The sequence below is a fragment of the Haemaphysalis longicornis genome, unplaced genomic scaffold (genome assembly GCF_048455015.1).
Source record: "Haemaphysalis longicornis isolate Haplotype H1 unplaced genomic scaffold, Haemaphysalis longicornis Haplotype H1 scaffold_7, whole genome shotgun sequence".
Lineage (NCBI taxonomy): Eukaryota > Metazoa > Arthropoda > Arachnida > Ixodida > Ixodidae > Haemaphysalis > Haemaphysalis longicornis.
In genome coordinates this window covers 17271722-17290140 of record NW_027526422.1, presented here as the reverse complement: position 1 = coordinate 17290140, position 18419 = coordinate 17271722, and the positions used below count along the sequence as shown (strand labels likewise).

At 44.9% G+C, this 18419-nt stretch overlaps 1 protein-coding gene across 2 annotated transcripts; it reads left to right on the top strand.

The window, feature by feature from the left end:
- Nucleotides 1-2873: 2873 nt before the first annotated feature.
- Dx (deltex E3 ubiquitin ligase) lies at nt 2874-17353 on the top strand. 2 transcript variants are annotated; one of them, XM_077676126.1, is made up of 9 exons: nt 2874-3253; nt 3359-3504; nt 3979-4166; nt 5074-5240; nt 5589-5653; nt 7019-7156; nt 8662-8913; nt 10243-10468; nt 11950-17353. In XM_077676126.1, the coding sequence occupies exons 1-8, from the start codon at nt 3022-3024 to the stop codon at nt 10450-10452; spliced, it is 1398 nt and encodes a 465-aa protein (XP_077532252.1). In that variant the 5' UTR covers nt 2874-3021; the 3' UTR covers nt 10453-10468; nt 11950-17353. The 2 variants fall into 2 exon arrangements, with proteins under 2 accessions (XP_077532252.1, XP_077532251.1); XM_077676125.1 differs by having other exon boundaries at nt 2874-3504.
- The last annotated feature ends 1066 nt before the right edge of the window (nt 17354-18419 follow it).

The window sequence follows — 18419 nt, the reverse complement described above, 5'->3', positions numbered from 1 at the left end:
ATGTTCATCTTCTCAGCCCTGTACATCTCTAACGACGTTTTGGCTTCCATTTTTTCCCTCCATTTATTCGTTTCAATCTGCCTTGCCTCTTTTTTGGTTACCTTGGCTGTTTTGGATTCCCCACTGTTCTTTCCGTATTTCATCGTTAGCCTTAACCACTGCGTGTCCACGCTTTTCAAGTATAGGTACCTAAAAACCTTAGCTGCCCACCTTCGTTGATCCATTGCCCTCAACCTCATCTCAAAGCTTTGAAGTACTAAAGGTTGCTTCCTCGCAAGAAGACTCTGTGTGCAGGGGTGCACCCTTTACAGGCCGCCTGCATCGTTGTACTGGCGTCACGGATATGACGTCACTCAAATGTTTGTGTACCCCGAAATAAAACAATTTCATGTTAAAAAAAATCACCAGTGGTCACGCGTCTCATTTTCGTGCATGGCGGGCCTGCCCGCCTGCCCGCCTGCCCGCCTGCCGTCCTGTATTCTTTTTTCTTCTGTTTTTCTTCCTCAATCCACACGGGGCTGTTGGCGCGCGCGGTATCGCTTTGAAACGTGTATGCAGGTAATCGGCCTTATTTGTGACTGTTAGTGATGTAATTATGCAAATGTGCAGCAAGAGGCGGCAAATATATAACAGATATTAAATGCAGAGCATTTCTTTAACTCACGATGTCACCCGTTCTAGGCGTCCGTAGTAGTCCGCATCGCTCGCCTCGACATGCCCGGCTCAGAAGTTTCGCTATCGGCGCGATCAACATTCGATAGCGCGCCCAGGCATGTTTCAAGAACACTATCTCCCCTCTCTCGGACTCAACGTGCGCCGAGGCTGCCAATTTTACTGCTGACGAGCGCTCTCTCGTCAGCAGTTGCCACAAGTGCAACAACATTAACGTAACGCAAACTACTTAACGTCGTGCGCCCCCGGAAATGCTCTGCATTTGATCGTGCCCCTCGCGAGGGGGATGTTTCACTGCGTCGCCAAGCGAACAGTTTGCCACGCTTTAGTTTCGAGTTCGCCGCATCTTTCGCCGCCGCTCGCTTCTTCGTTCGTGCACCGGCTGCGCTTGTCAGAGAAGGCGCTTCAAATCCTACCGCGTTGGTCACCCCTTTGTAATCTGCACTTACGCTACATAATTTTTTTTCGAGCAATGATAAGCAAAAAGTACGAATTAAGCGAATTTACGCTATAAGGCAGCTTGAACTTAGCGGCTTTAAGAAACACTGAAAGCATATCGGGCGTACCAAAATTTTGAAATTTGTTTGAATTAACCGAAAGTTTGAATTATTCGAGATTGAATAATTATCGCGAGTCTACTGTATTTTCTTTCCACAGGTACCTCATACTTCACCTCCCTCTCACACTGACCTCCCCAGGCATCAGGCGGCCGTCCTAAGCCCGACGCAGACATACCGACGCAGCACCTCATGCGGCCTAGTTCCTCAAGAATCCCCGAAAACTTGCTGCATAGATTTCGGCGGGTACCTCGAATAAAGTGAACACTATACCCGGATATGTCCTGAACGTGTTATGGGATTACCCAATGTCGCATCCAAGGCAGCTCTGCAAGTTTTGTCAAGGAAGAGTAGGTCTTCCCCCCACCATATCGCAGCCTGCGATGTCTCCTACCTTCACCACCTCGCTTGCATTGCTGGACACAGTATAAAATGGCAATGGATACCTCGCAATGGTATTACTGGAAATAAAAAATCCCATGAAGGGGCCACAAAATACCGTAGAGTTTTTTACAAAAGCAGAGGCTTCTACCATGGCGCATCGATTTGCAGTAACTGAAATAAACTGGCTATGGTGTAACCAACCAAATAACCACTGCTTTTTGCACGCGATTGACCCGGAGTTGAAATCAAGACTTCCAAGACAGCTCCTTCTTAGCCTATAGCATCGCCTACGAGTGAACTCGGCTTACACCAACAGTTTCCTTTTTCGCCTCGGACTGACGACCAACCCTTGCTGTGACTACTGTTCTGCTATAAAAACAGTTGAACATATTTGATAGTATGTGTGGCCAACTTCCTCCAAAATCCCGTTTTCTTTTCTTTTTTTGAAGATATTGAACGCCTATAACAAGTGCCGGCAACTCTGAAGGACCATGTATGGACTTGCCCCTCAAACCGCGTCAAGCTCTGAAAAGGTTGTTTTACATTGGTCATAGTATAGCCCACTTATAGCGAACCCGGTTTTAACGAAATAGCGGCTATAACGAACAAATCTTCGTTTCCCATTACTATTTGTACACATAAATTTTGGGTCCAGATATAGCGAAAAGCGGATATAACGAACTGATTTCAGTTTCCCGATGGGTTTGTTATAAACGGGCTCCAGTATTTGAAAACTGAATTCTGTGACACAATTTAAAAAATAGTCCGTCAAGCACGTCAAGCCACGCCAGTTATTGTTTCTTTTTTCTTTCTACCCACCTTTTTCTATGGCCTTCTTCAGCAAAGAAGCATGTATAGGCGATTATAAACGCCAGCAAAGCTCTGCTTTTTCAACAAAGAGCCTCTTTCGCTGTTCACCAACTAATCTGCTGTTACCATACCTTTGTCGATATCCCATTTGGCTCACTTATCCTTATCCATGCTCTTGTTTCCTTTCCCCAGCTATCAGGCCCAAAGGTGTATTTTGTTCATCAGTTGAACAAAATTCGCCTACCCTGCCACAGGAGAAGCGCGCTGTGCTTAAATTTAGCGCGCTATGTACGCTGCATTTTGTTCTATAATTGTGGGAAAAGTGCATAAACAGTGGTGCATATTAAGGTATTTCCTTTAGATAGGACCTGCTTTGATCCTTAGAAACCCTTCGGTACTTATGTACTAGCTTTGCTGTGGTTGCTGGGTTACCATGCCATGGACATCAACTACGACTTCCTGTTCACGCAATAAGCAGGCGAAGGCGGCAACATGGCAATGAGCCGGGTCGGGGGGTGTGGGCCAAGGCGTGTAAGCATATAAAGACACGTAATCGTGTCCTAATAGCAGTCTGGTAAAGGTCCGTAAACGTCGAATAATGGCTACTGCGGCTGCCGCGGCGTCCGTGGCTGTTTGGGAGTTCGTCCGCTTTTCGGGAACGTGGATAGCGTACCCGCCAGAAGCCTGCGAAAAGTTTGAATGTGCAAGGACCGGAGCCGAAACTAAGGAGGAGACAAAAGTATTCGTTGACATCGCGGACAAAGACGTCAGGGCGCATTTCGTCGATGTTGTGAAGATGGAGCAAGTCTTCCCTGACGGCCAGGATGACAGTAAGGCGAGCTCGAGCATTTCTTATGCTAGCAATTTCATGCGTCATCTGCAACGTGTGCTCCAGCTGCAGCCCCGAAAAAACCCCGCGCCGGGTGATATTGCAGGCTTTGCATCGCCAATTCGTAGACGTCTCTACCCCCTCGACAGTGCCGCGGCGCTAGGCGTCCGATGGGAATGGGGAACACACGGTGGAAGGTGGATCTCGTACAGCATTCATCTGTCCTGCCTCATCGAGGATGCTCGCAGACAGGTATCGCAGATTTCGTTTTTGAATTCACGATTACCTCGCAGAAACCGTTTCCCCACTGCTTACGTGCCAATTTACAACGGAGATAACGGTGGTATCATATTTATAGTCACATGAGGTAATGCACGAATTCAAACTAAACAAGAGCGAATATACTGTGTTCGCAATATTATGGACTGATGGCCTTATGGGCGCCAGTAATCATGGTAAGCCCACCGTGAAGAGACAGTCCGGACAACCTGCTTTTGTTCATGGTGTAATACCTTTCAGAACGGTCGTAACCACAAGTAATGCATGCCCTACATGCAGGTGAAAGCCACTTATCGTGGGCAAGGTCCTTCTTGATATCCGCCTTGACATAAGAGCAGTTGTTTCCTTCTAAACACAGAGCTTTACACCCTGGGCTGTGTGCTTCACATTTCCTTAGCGACACACTTCATGAAACGCTGACTCGTGTGCCTTGTTTTCTGCATACAGGGGCTGGAAAAGGTCAATCTGCAGGACTACTACCCCGAGTCCATGTACACTGTGGACTTCACAAACATGCATCAAAAGAACAACATCACCGGTTTCTGCCGCGCCATTCGGAGGGTGCAAGGCAGAGGCTACCCACCATCGCCCGACCCAGTCACGAACCATGGGGTCACCCTCAGCAGCCCAGAAAGGTTGAGTGATGCAATGCTTCCACGACTTTCATGCCCGACCGTAGCTGCAGCAACCTCTCTGATGCTGCCTCCTCGCGTTCAACACGTGGGGAGTGTAATGAAGAACTATTTCTCGTTGCCTCTCACTTGGCACAATGCTAAAAGGCGTGCATAATTTGAGTGTAGGAAATGCCTTGCAGTATTATTCAGGCATTGGCTTGTTGGGTCGTACTAGGGAAGGCTTGAAGCAGGTGATGGCGAGGTAAGAAACGGCGAGATAGCATGCTGTTTTGTATGTTTCTGTTGCCTAGTAGTCGCGTGCTTGCGCTAAGCCTTCCCTAGCAAAGAAAAAGGTTACCTCTATGCTGTGAAGCCAGTTTCGGAGCTCCTCATGGCAAGCTTTTAAGGGATTCAGATCATCATGCATGTGCACAGCACCTGGCATGGCCTACAGTTAACAAATAAGTGAAGGGAAGTTGTAGGGGCAACCACCCTTGTGTGCTGCAGACTGCTTTAGACAGCTTTTTAGCCTGCACTGTTTCTGTGTACAGTGTGTGGCCGTATTTTTCCTTCCTTGCTTTGCAAAAAAATAGCAACGAAAAAATTTCATGTGTCAGCTTGTGTTTTATTTCAAAGGTGGACATTTCAGAACTCTGGGCACTAAGAGAAATCACAAAAAGCCCAGGGGAATGTCATCAGCTGTGGCAGAGTGTGCTGCTCAACGAATTTTCATCAACTGCCTTGCTTCACATGCTCAATGAGCTAATCGTATTTTATGGTGCCTTGCTAGCTGTAAGCAATGAAAATTAGCTATTAGGTGCATGTTGTAGGTGTAAGTGCACCTGTGTTGTTGAGCATGGGTGTTTTCTTTTTCCTTTCATTTTTTTCCACGAACGAGAGAGCTAATAGCGTCGTTCACGTGTTCCAGCAAGCCAAAGAGACGCAAGGGCTGGAGGTTCCGCCGCTCAAAGACTCGTGGAGTTCCCTCCGCTGCAGAAGGGCCGTCGGGAAGCAAGAGTCCAGATGCCGACACTGTCGACAGCCTTGAAGGCATAAAGAGCCCCAACAATTTTGGCATGGACTGTTCTCCACAAGGTGGGACGAAATTCACTGTTTTTATACTGACACAACCAAGCTGTGTGTTCGACATGCACAAAAGGATGAACTTCTTGAGCAGCCAAATATGCACGGAAAAAAGAAATGTTGGGAAATGATTAAGCCAAATGTAATTACTTATAAATGATTGGGAAACAAATGAAAAATACATTCAAAATTTTGGGTAAATTATTGCTTGTGAGGGTTTTAATGAGTGTGTTTAGATTATTTCTTAGGCCGTTGTGTTGATTTAGCGTTGAGTTTAGCCGTTTGTATGTGCATGGTGGTAAAAAAAAAGGGGAGTGGAGACCGGCTGCTTGAGGGGTTCGTGTTTTGCATTTTATGCAGATCATCCTGAAACCGGAGCGTTCCTCTCAACGCACACAGTGGATGTCATAGAGACCATCCCAAAGGTAATTTGTCACAGTTTTTTTTTTTAGGGTTGAAGGAAGGTGTACGGTGCAAGTACCGAACTAGTGACTTTGAACTGCATCCAGTGTTATCACTAAGGTGTTCTTTGAGTGCACGTCTTGTTTATATTTTAGATTTGTCCTGTCCAGTTTTAGTGAAGTCAAGATATGTGCTTACTATTATTATTACAACATGCAAAAACTCGTTCAACCAGGCAATGCGTTTCCTATTTCCTAGTTTGGCATACAACAAAGGGTGTTTGACAAAGGGTGTTTGATGAGCAATTAGAGCTGCTTTGTGGTTTTGAAGTATTGGCTCACAAATGAATTTATAGGTTGTGTGGATTCCTTGTTCTGCAGAAGCTGTCTAGTGTCCCTTTCATAAGTGGGCAGCCAAAAGAGTTTCATACTAATATATATATTGCAGGGAAATTTTACACAGAGTGTCTAGGTGGGCCGTGCTTCACGGAGCACTCCATCATGTACTGCGGAGAAGCGTTGCTTTGTTACGTGGCATGGCTCGCCATGAAGCTGAAAAGTTGCCTGTGGCTGCAAATAAACAACTACTATAATATTGTAAGGAAATTATTTAGAAGCTTCATGTTAGACGAACAAGAAAAACATGTTACCCACTTTGGTTGATTATGGCTTCAAAAGCAAGAAGCCATGTGGTCAGCCAAGCCAAGTAGGAGAGGAACGTTGCTACTACTTGCTATGGCAGAGCCCACGATGGCACACGGTTTCAGCGTCAGATTTTCCTCTAGTATATATTAGTAGGAAACTTTATGGGGAAGCCTGGAAGATGAGGCAGGCTGCATTGCTTTGTCGGTTGCACTATAGCTAGACCATTACTCTGCAGCACCAAACCTTGTGCTCTTCTTCAGGGTTTCATATTGCCACAAACCATGTTTTGGGTTTGTTTGTTTATGTTTTGTTTTTGCCGACCGGCTGCGCCAGGCTATGTTATCTGTGTTAACCGGGGGCCAAGTGAAGCGCATGTTCCATTCTTTATGCCGCACGTGTTACCTCCTTTGATATGGAGAGTGTTTCGAACTAACGTCAACTGCCTAGAATAATCTTCTTTGATCTACAGTGTTCTGGATGCAATTCGACGGTTCGAGAAACCCTTGCGCCGAGAGATAAATGGCCACAGAGCAGATGCTGCGGCATTCGACTCGCCGACGCTCGCCTGCGCACGTCACTTTGTGGACTACTGCTTCATCGCCTGTTTATTCTTTGAGTTGTTAGGGGAACACAAGTTCACTCCAATAAACTTGTTTTCCTTGAAGGCAACTGCGTCATCTTTGGCTTCGTGACAATATGTAATTACATTTGTGCTTTTTTTTTCTCTGCTTGTTTGTTCCCTAGGAGGACTGCAGCATATGCTGTGAGCCACTGCCATCTTCGTCATCTTACGGCAGCTGTGGGAGGGTGGTGCGTTTCTGGCAGTGCTGCCACCACTTCCACTACGCCTGCCTGGCGGCCATGTACGAAAGCAACCCAAGGGTACGTGCTTCTAGCCTGCCAGTGAGCAACTGCATTGATGCAGTTATACTCGGCTGTTATCATGGGAAGCATTGGATAGGTCTGCAGTCCCCGATTCAGCACGCAGCATAGCTGCTCATTGGCAGCAGCAATCGGCAGCAGCAATTGGCAGCAGCAATTGGCAGCAGCCTGTATGGTGCATACAGGCTCTGTTGAAATTTCCTTCAGCCGCATCTTTTATGACGATATAATTCATATTCTAGGTTGAAAGGCACATCTGTTCAGATAGGACCAAGCGGGGATCCTGAAGAAAATTTGAGATTTAAAAAAGTAAAAAATGTTGCCAAATGTGTTTGAGCACAAACAACAGCTTAGGCAGTGGAACTACTTTAGGATGTGCCGCATTGACTAATTTTTTTAGGGAATCATTGTAATCACATAGCTGTACTTAAACATTTGTCACTTTACATTATATCACCTTTAAATGATTGTGAAATTTTTAACAATCAACTAATTTGATGCACTGGGAAAGGAAGATGGTAAGTATTGCTTCGGAAACAAAAAGGGAGCACAGTGGAATTAGAAAACAAACCCTCATGGTGGACGTAGGCAACAAGTGGGCCGTGCCAACAAATGGGTATATATTGAGGGACGCAATGGGAAGGGAGGCAGGGACAGTTCGAGGGTGTGAGGGGAAAAATTTGGGTGCTGAGGGTGGATCGGGCAGGCAGACAGCTGGACATTGTGAGGAGGGGCCTTCCTTACGCAGTGCACGACCAATGATTGGTGACGAAAGTCACGACTGTGATGGTGGTAGCGATGGTGATGCTGATGATGTGGTGGGCCCCAATGCCAGAGTTGCTCAGTTGTGAAACTCTCCAAGGCCGCATTCATCACAAACTGGTCTGCACTTGGCCCCCTGCATTGGGGCAAATGGGGAGAGAGAGAGAGAGAATAAACTTTATTTGAAGGAATACCAGAGATGATCCATCTTGAAAGCAATGCTGGTAGTTAGATCGCATTGATGGCGGTCAGCGTGAACTGTTCAGCGACCACTGGCAGCCCTGGCGACCAAGCGGGCCTGTAGGTCCGGGTCCGAGCTGCGAAGCGCGGCCTCCCACCGCTCCTCGGAGGGTATTCCGGAAAAGGTGTTTTTTGGGCAAAGCGTGAAACAAGCTGACTTGCCTGACATCTGTCAACAGAAAGTTAAAGTAGTACTAAAGTGCTTGCGGCTGCTGCGGTAAGTTATGAAAGGAAAACTGCGGAAACATAAGTAAGCAGTACCTAATTTAATGTTTCCCAATTTGAAAAGCAAGCTTTATTTCATTGGGTCGTGTTATGAAGTAAAATTTTTAGCAGAGTTCAGTTTTTGTCCCCTAGGTGCCGCACCAGTGCACCAGCCCATCAGCTTCAAAGAAGCAGGGGTGCTCGCGCCACCTAGATTCTGAAGCAGAGTTCTGCAACTGGTGTGGGTGGAAGGACGCTGCCCGACGCTCCAATTGGCACGCGTGCTGTCCTCGTTGCAGGCCGGCTACCTGCAGTGCCCCGTGTGCAAGGCGATCTACGGGGTGAAGAGGGGCAACCAGCCCCCGGGGAGCATGAGCTACCAGGTGGTGCCGTTTGCGCTGGCAGGCTACGAGGACTGCGGCACCATCCAGATCACGTACCACATCTTCTCGGGCATCCAGGGTCCCGAGCACCCATGCCCCGGCAGACCGTACACCGCCAGGGGGTTCCCCAGGCGCGGGTACCTGCCCAACAATGAGCAGGGCCGGAGGGTGAGTGGCCGTGCTGCGGCAGTGCTGTGGTGTGGTCCCCTGTCTTTTGTCCTTGACGTTTGCGCTGTCCTATATTGTTCGTAGTGCCTATCGTCATCATCATCAGCAGCAGCAGTCTATCTATGCCCACTGCAGGGCAAAGGCTTCTCCCATAGATCTCCAATTATCCCGGTCCTGTGCTAACTGCGGCCAGTTTATCCGCGCAAACTTCTTGGTCTCATCTGCCCACCTAACTTTCTGCCGCCCCCTGCAACGCTTGCCTTCTCTAGGGATCCACTCTGTTACCCTTAATGACCAACGGTTATCTTCCCTTCGCGCTACATGCCCTGCCCACGCCCATTTCTTCTTCTTAATTTCTACTAATATGTCCTCAGCACGCCTTTGTTCCCTGACCCACTCCGCTCTCTTCTTGTCCCTTAATGTTACACCTATCACCTTCCGCACCATTGCTCGCTGAGTCGTCCTCAATTTAAGTTGAACCCTCTTAGTGAGCCTCCAGGTTTCTGCCCCTTAGGTGAGTACCGGTAAGATGCAGCTGTCATGCACTTTCTTCTTCAGGGACAATGGTAGGCTGCCATTCATTATCTGAGAATGCGAATTCACTCCACCCCATTCTTATTCTTCTAATTATCTCTGCCTCATAGCTGGGATCCGGGGTCACAACTACACCATCACCATCCTATATCCCGTGAATTCTCAAATCTGCCTACACATCCCTTTCTGAGCCAAACAAGTTGTAGCAGGAAATTCTGCATACAGGTCTTTTTGCAGTCTTTTGCACAGCCGTGGAGGAATAACTATTCCTCCATGGCTGTGTGCAGTCAAACACTTATGGGGTCCTTTATGAGGAGTGGTGTTCGCCCTTCGCACTGAATGTGGACTTCAGTCTGAGTGAGAAACCTGGCTTGCAGTTTTGGAAGCCTGCCTTTTTGCAGTCCTGGAGTTTTAATATTGGCCCCCGATACGCTGCAAACCACGTGCAAAATCACTTGGTGCTATTTTCTCGATATAGCTGGGGGGGCCTTCTTTCCAGGAAAAATATCTTTGGAGGCTTTATTAATTCTGAGATGCTTGCTGCTGATGCTTCGTGCACAGCCACGTGTCCACTTGGCGAACTCAAGCAACAGTGACTACTCCTGAGTGCATCTAATGTGTGGGAGTAGTGTACCTTTTTGATTGATAGAAGATTATGTCTGGTCACGTGCACCAAAATCTGTCTGAAGTGTCAGCTTTTTGTTCACATATCGCATAGTTCAAATGTGATGACACCGAGCTCAATTGGCAAGATAGGATGAGGAACTAAACAGCGTTCTCTTGTTTCCCTAACAGGCCCTGAAGCTGCTAGTGGATGCCTGGGACCGGCGACTGATCTTCACTATTGGCCAGTCAACCACCACGGGGGAGCAGGACACGGTCACGTGGAACGAGATCCACCACAAGACCGAGTTTGGGTCCAACCTCACCGGCCATGGTTACCCCGACCCCCTCTACCTCGACAATTTGCTTGCCGAGCTGCGAGCACAGGGCGTCACCGACTAGCCACCAGCTGTTTGCGGTGCGAGTTGTTCTGTTCGTAGCTTGGTGCTGGTTTTAGTGATAGAACTTCGGTGTGCTGCATGTGCATAGGACACAATGTGCCCTATGCCAATTTTCGAGTTGTGAAGCCATATTTCTTGTGCAGTTCGTTTGATTGCTGCTGTTTTAAAACTTTTCTTTACAGTGCATTTAACAATGTAGAGATGGGTCTACATATTACAGGGACACTAAAGAGAGGTGTAAATGTTGTCCGAACGCTTTGATCAGATTAGAGGTCATAGTGCCAATGCACCAATGTGTTTGACAGAACTGTGAGTGCAGGGTGGGGCAGTGCTGCCTGCACTTCATTTGCCATTTTTTTCCAGTTGAAAAAGCTTACAATTGCATTAACCTTTTGAGGGTTGAATTTTGTCGTCAAATGCAACCCCCCAGGGTCGATTTTTTTTATTGCTGATTTAAATTTTTCGGGTGAATCTGTTTCGAGAAAAAATTATCGTAATTTTTTTAGGTTGACTATAAAGTGACAAAAAAATTGTTTGTGTTGTTACATACACGTGGTTTATTCATGAGTAACACAAGAAAAATTCTAAATAAAAACGAGAGAGTAACAAGCCGGCACCTTTTGAGTGAATCGAAATCAGATAGACATCAGTTTCGTGGTAGCAAAAAGCGGGAAGCGCCCGGAGATGATACCGAAACAAGCCGCTTCGCCCGCGCGGCCGGATGCGCGAGCGATAAATGGCGCACCGCTCCTAAAAAATACAAAACAAGGAGAAAAGAGCCTCATCAATTTCGCAGGCGCCCTTGGTCTGTGGCAGGTGCAAGAAGCGAGAGGCGCCCGGTGGCCGTAAGGGGCCTTAGGTGGGCGATACCCAGCGCGCCGCTGAAGTAAATCATAAAAAAATAATTTCCGCAGTGTGGCAGCACATGCCAAGCGAGAGAAAGGCACGCTTGGCTAGTTGGCGAAAAAGGCACGCTTTTTAAACATACAAGCGATGACGTACATGTACGTTTTTGACCATTTTGAAGGTGTTTGCAGAGGACGTACATGTACGTCGAAAGGGTTAATAGAAAAAGGTGAACATGTATTGCACTGTTGCTTGTAAATTTCATCAGTTATTCTGAGCATCTATTTTTGCCATAGAGTTGCTTACAAAAAACGATACAAAGAAATCTGGCACTAGCGTGCACATGACTCTTTTCGTGGCCATTTATGTTGGCGTAGAATCGTAAAAAGAGTAAAGACTGTATTTGCTGATTAGTTCTCATGGCTTAGAGCATTTTTGTGCGGTGCAAATAAGCTCAGTGTAGTAAGAATGCCTTGAAAAATGTTTGCACTGACATTTCGAAACAACAAATTTTGATGATGTGTACACGAGAAAATGGTAGCATTTCCGGTCAACTAAGTTTAAGTGGTGCGCAGTGTGGCACCCACTCAACAGCATTTGCGGATGCACCCTGTGGTGGGCAGTCTGTAAGATAGATTTAATTGTTTTTCAGAATCACCAGAACTGTGGAACTTCTCGGCTGAACTTCTGCCACAACCTCATCTTCATAATCCAGAGCCTGCATTGCATTTTTCTTTTTTGCTCATTTATGCACGGCATATTTGCAGTGTGCAGATGGTATTGTAAATTTTCTGTAGCTTGCACCTGTAAATATGAAAGCATTGCTACAAATTGTTTTTTATCTGAGCTTATAAAAGCGATGTGGTCAGGGTTAAAGCGGTAATGCTTTCTGAAACAGCACCTGCTGGGTTTTAAAGGGACACCGAAGTGATTTGTAAACATTTGGAGATTACTTGTGTGCATTCATGCAAATTTGTTTCGTAGAAAGATCAATTCGAAAGTGCTCTTCTCTGTTCTGCATCCTCCATGCCGGTTTTCTATGACGCTTCCTGTGAGGTGAGCTATTTCGGATTAGCTTGACTGTGCTGACTGCGCAGCTTGCCGAACTGACGATGAATCGTCGGAAGTCGATCGCGAAGTGTAAACAGAGCCCCAACGAGATTTGCGCCTTGAAGAATGTGGCTCCACTCTGCTAGTTTGCAGAGCATATTAAGCTTTAAAAAGTACATGAAAGCAAATAACTCCACACTAGCGCATATTGAGATCCGTTTATTGGCGTTACGATGCTTCTCTGACTTTGCCTCACTGGAGTAGTAAGCTGCGTATGTGTGTGCGACCGGTCCACTGGTAGAAAACCTAAGCTCAATTTTTTTTATTTTATTTACAAATACTGCAGGCCCTATTCGGGCCCAAGCAGGAGTGGGTACATACATAGTACACATACATTAATTGCAACTACCGCTAACATATATTTGATTAGAAAAAAAAGTGCTTCGCAATTCGGAACACGACAGTAATACAGCCGTAATAAAATGTGCACACACATCAATGCAACACAATACACGAGTAATATAACAGTAATAACATGTACACACAGCGATGGAATACACAAAGAAATTACGTACTACACATAAAATGAAAAACGAATGCAGGAAGCAGCTGCCTTCATTGAGGCAAAAAAAAAAATTTATTGGTCAAAGGAAAGGTTGTTTGCAAGCTGAATGAACGATTCTGTTGTATTAGTGTTAACTACTTCTTTGGGTAATTTATTCCATAGTGAAATTGCATGCGGAAAAAGAGAATATTGATGTACGTTAATGTTACTAAATGGTTGCCTAACTGTTTTGCTGTGGTTTGTACGATCAGACCGCATGGGGGGCTCAGTTAAGTAACTTTCACGAGGTATTTTGTAGTGACCGTGGTACAACTGATATAAAAACTTAATACGAGACACAGTTCTGCGATGAGCTAATTTTTAAAATTTTGCCCTGTCTCGAAGAACGGACACGCTGGAAAAACGCGAGTATGTGGAGTATATAAACCGCAAGGCTAAATTTTGCACTCTTTCTATTTTCTTGATTAAGTATTTTTGATGCGGGCTCCATATCAGATCCGCATATTCTAATTTTGGTCTAATGAGAGCTTTGTACGCTGTTAACTTAACGGCCGATGATGTACGACGCAATTTTCGTTTAAAAAATGCCAGCTTTTTTAGCGCATTGCTGCAAACGTTTTCTATATGGGGTTCCCAACTTAAATTGCTTGCGAGTGTAACACCTAAATACTTCACTCGCTGGGTTTTACTTATATAAGCATTATTAATAGTATAAGAAAATTCCAAAGGTTCTTTTTTGTTGGTAAATGTAATAGCTGCCGTCTTAGAAGTATTAAGCTTCAAGCCCCATGTTTCACACCATACACTAATTGAGTGCAACGCATCATTGAGTCTTATTTGATCGGAGTGTTGAGTTACATTGGCATAAACAACACAATCGTCCGCAAACAGCCGGATCTTCACAGGCGATTGAACAGATAAGTAGATATCATTTGTATAGACTTTAAGGGCAGGATAAGAGTTACTGGAGTTAGACAGGTAACAAGGAATTAAAATCGACCGAAGCTTTTATTGTAAAGGGTAAAGTAAGGTACGGCAGCACTTTTTGCGCAGGATGAACAAGCAGACTGGGCAGCAGCATGACCACACTTTGCAATCGCTTTTCCTGCTCAGGGAACGCAGTCACTAGTGATAATCTCTTTGTGGTGGCTAGGGGGAAGCTTGCTGCACAAGCGTTATTTGAAAAATACTCAGCTAAGCTGCTCGGAATGCTGCAGTGCAACAAATAAACATCCTGTGCAAAATACAGGGTTCGTTGCCAAATTTATATACAGTGGACTCGCGATAATTCAAACTGATAATTCGAACTTTTCAGTTAATTCAAACAAAATTCAAATTTTTTGTTGGCCCGCTATTTTTTTAATGTATTTAAAGCCGCTTAATTCAAACTTCATCATTTGGTTAATTCGTACTTTTTGTGTGTCCACACCAGGAAATATCTACGGCTTTCCCGCAAATATTTGAACATTTGCATGGTTATGCAATCATAACAGTCAAAAAATGAAAAATAAGTGCCTCGTGCCTTCAAAGAAAAAGGCGTGGCTAGTAAACAAACGTTTGAAACAAAGCACAAGTATGGTAGACCGTGATGTTTCTCAACTTCCTAGCCTGATTTACCATTTCTACAATGCGAATTAGGGGCCGGAAACAAACAGGCTCAAAGAATGTCTAAGCATGATCGACTGCCTACACTTGTCGAAGCGGTCAAAACCATGCCGGCCATTGTTGCAAAAAGAATAACGCGCAGTCACGGAATCGCGTGTCACGTGTCAGCAAAAAAATAATAATAATAAAATGAAAAACGACACGGCGGTTACGAAAATGACGCGAACGGCATTCGGCTTGCAAACCTTACACCTCTGCTTTCTGTTTATTTTGTGCAGTTAGGGTTTAAAAACGCTTAAAAATTAAACAAATGTGATTAAAATCAAAGCCTAATCATAATGTGTGCTGTCACCTTGCTCAGAGTCATATATACGAGAACTTCTGAAAATTCAAACTTCGGACAATTCAAACAAAATCCTGGGGTCCCTTCGAGTTTGAATTATTGCGAGTTGCTGTACGTAATATTTCCATGCCAGCCACCATGTTGTTCCGGTTGAGCGGTCTAGGGCACTTGGTGTGGCACGCCTCATTGTGCAGGTTTGAATCCCTGGCTGGGTGTCTTCTATATATTTTTCTTTTGTAGTTGATTTTTTTTTTATATAGGTACTGTTCTGTATATCACATTCATGATTTTGCGCCGCAACCTTCATTGCTCCATAAGCAAGCCGGCAGACTGCGTACAGACAGACTCGGACACGCTGGCTGTTTCTCGTTGGCGTGGTTGTGACATAACCACCGACGAATTTCAGACAGGGCTGAATCAGGCAACTGCCGGCTTGGTACGAACGGGCCTCTTTTGACACAGGGACGAGCTTGGCAAGCTCTAAAGGTAGGGGCGAAACAACTTGCAGTTGAACATCTCCGATGATGCAGAGAGTGTTCAGACACTGATACGCCTCAGCTAGCGAACGGTTTGATACTAAGCGGTGCTGGCAGGCTTACCTGACCTGTCCTGCAGCCGACAGCTTGGCAGAAGCATGGTATGCTAATCCCTGAGATATTGAGAATGTGCAATTAATGACGACGTTGGATGCCAAGCATGTTGCATGGACCCAAAACTGAAACTTTAAAAAAAAAAAACACAATTACGTTCCAAGATATGCTTGTTGCAAATAGTACTAAAGTTCTTCCGAACAGAAAAAAAATTGACATCAATGCGACCGTATATGCATGAACTTCAAAAGCTTGAACTTTGTCCAATCACATCGCAAGAAGAGTTCATGTCATTTTGCATTCCTGCTTTAGTTGTGACCGCCACGGATGTCGCATGGCATTTCTTCTTTTAGGCTTTATAAATTAAATATTGCTTAAGCAACCAGAAGTACGTTTATTCGAGCCCATCTATGCAATGCAAACTCAAACATAAGTTTGACAAATTCACTTCAATGTCCCTTCAAATACTTTGCTGAACATCTCAAAAGAGTAGAGTTGTAATGCGGTATTAATCGCAACTAACAATGATAGTCTGTAGTGTGCGTTTGTGCGTTGAAGTTTCTCATTTCTGCAGGCTGTCATGGTGACGCACAACTTCTCAATACTTGGCACTCTTGCGGTATAACGTTGTGATTTTTTGTGTTCATACTCTCGTACCTCATTCATTAATAATGAAGCCATGTTACTAAATTTCCCCTCCTTATCCACCCTTCCTTGTGGATGCCCTGTGTTGTGACACTTAAAAGGGCCATGAAGACAAAATACAACATTGTTTAACTTGAAAAACTAGCTTTTGGTAACTAACTCAACAATACAACTTTGGTTAGTTTTGCTCTGCACGACGTCAGCAGTGATGCATATAATCAGGGGAATACTAAAAATGGGAATGATAAAAAAAGCTCCATGTCAGCATCCAAGTGGTATAATAAAAAATGTCATAGCCAAGTTGTCAGAGCGTCTCACACCTCCCGTTGCGCCCAGAGTGATCGTGGGCTCGAAACCTAGTGCCGCTGCGTCTGTGGAACTTTCTGATGATGTCATTTCTGTGATGGATATGACGTTGGTGAGGGCTTGCTGTACCCCTCATTAAACACTTCCGTGTTAAAAAAACTAGAGGGCACCACTACAATCGCAGTCATGTTTTTTGGCCATGGGTGTAGTTGGTGGCTGCCAATTGCACAAACAAGTCGCTATGACTACATAAGGCCCCCCTGACAGAAAGTGGATGAGTCGCCACTGCTTTGTTTTTGATATCTAGCTTAGTGCATAGAAGTTTGCATTAAATTTGGTATCTGTGTTATTGGGACAGAGAAGTCTTTTGATGAAATAAGCTTGTATTTGTCTTTTAGGCCCCTTTAAGATCTAAGGACTGGTGTCTTTCATTTCTTGTTATTGCCACTGTTGTCGTCATTGCTTTTTATGTTGCTGCTGGCAGGTATTTACAAGTATTGTGTGCAAATAACTCTGGAGAAGACCTCTTTCGAGCAAGAAGCAGCTAAAGCTTTGTACAGAAATGTGCTTTAGGATGTGCACTTTCGCAGAATGCTTTCGCAGAAATGCTTGTATGATATGCATGCTTTTGCTGATGAAATGACAAGACTAGCAAATGGGTTGAAGTGCAAGTTTTTATTATTGGAATGACAACCGTGTGGTGTGCTGTGATCGACAGGAGCAGCTAGTGCTTTGTTGAATGCTTCTATATGTGCTTTTGAAGATAGAAATGACACCAAAGCTTGCTTTTGTATTCAAGTGCTAGTTTGTTGTTTTATTAGAACGACCATCACTCAGTGCACTGTAATTGATAGGCACAGCGAATGCTTTGTTGAAAAATGTGCTTTGGAAAAATGGCTTTTGGAAGTGTACCTTTGCGGAATGCTTTTTTTAAATAAATGTTTTTACAATGCATGCTTTTGCTGATTGTTCAGGTGCTAGAACATGCTTCATGTCACCAGCTGACACCACATTAAGTTTCCTGCCCTGTCCTTGCATGTGAAGAAACATGCCTGTAAAGTGTACTGTTTGTAAACAACACCAACAAGAGTTCGCTTTAAGTCCTGCTCAATGGTGACACTGTAATGAGAGAGAGCAAATGCCTTGAACATGCTACGAGTGCCCTTCTGTTCCAACAAGAACGTGCACATTTAGCGCCTTGGCCAGTCGTGTGCTAATGGAAACAGCACTCACATTGGTGACTATTGTTTTGTGCATGACTGATGCTGCGTTTTGCTCCTGTAAAGCGAGTGATACCAAAACTAGCAAGTTCCAGCATTTCCATTTATACTTTTTTAGCTCCATTTTTTTAAACTGCTCAGGGAAGAAGTCAAGCAGCAGTGCTTTTTCTTTAAATTAGCTCTGTGGTTAACAGCAGTCTACAGGATCTAGTTCATCTGACTACTAAAATGACGTAATGCTGCAGCTTTTGTTTTATCTAGGAGGCATCAAAAATACACTCACTGACCCTCTTATCTCCTGGGCCCACTAGCAGCCGGGGATAAGAAGGGACCTCCCATTAGGGCTACCTAGCTTGGCTGCCTAGACTGCAGCAGTGATTAACTTTTTTTGAGGGCTGATAAGATAGACGATGTCACGCAAATGTGATGCGTCAAACTTGCGTCCAGTGCATAATGCGCCGTCGATAGCACATCTGTTACAGGTTTTCAAAGGCTGCAGTTTGGCCTGGCTGACAGTGTCTCAATAGCTTTGACAACAAGGAAAATGACTAATCTGATAACTGGTTTATTCTACTGTGCAATATATGGTGAAGTTGATAGTGCCACAATTGTTCCTTGTTATACCCAACATATTGTCACCGGTATTATAAGTAGGTTGTGAATGAACAAGTAGGTGAATGTGAATTATTGTAATGAACAGTGTTGCTATGAAGCAATTGTTATACCGAAGTAATTCTGGCTTGCCAGCTGCCCTGCCACATGCTGTAGGTTTTGGTGTAGGTCACTCATACTTCACGT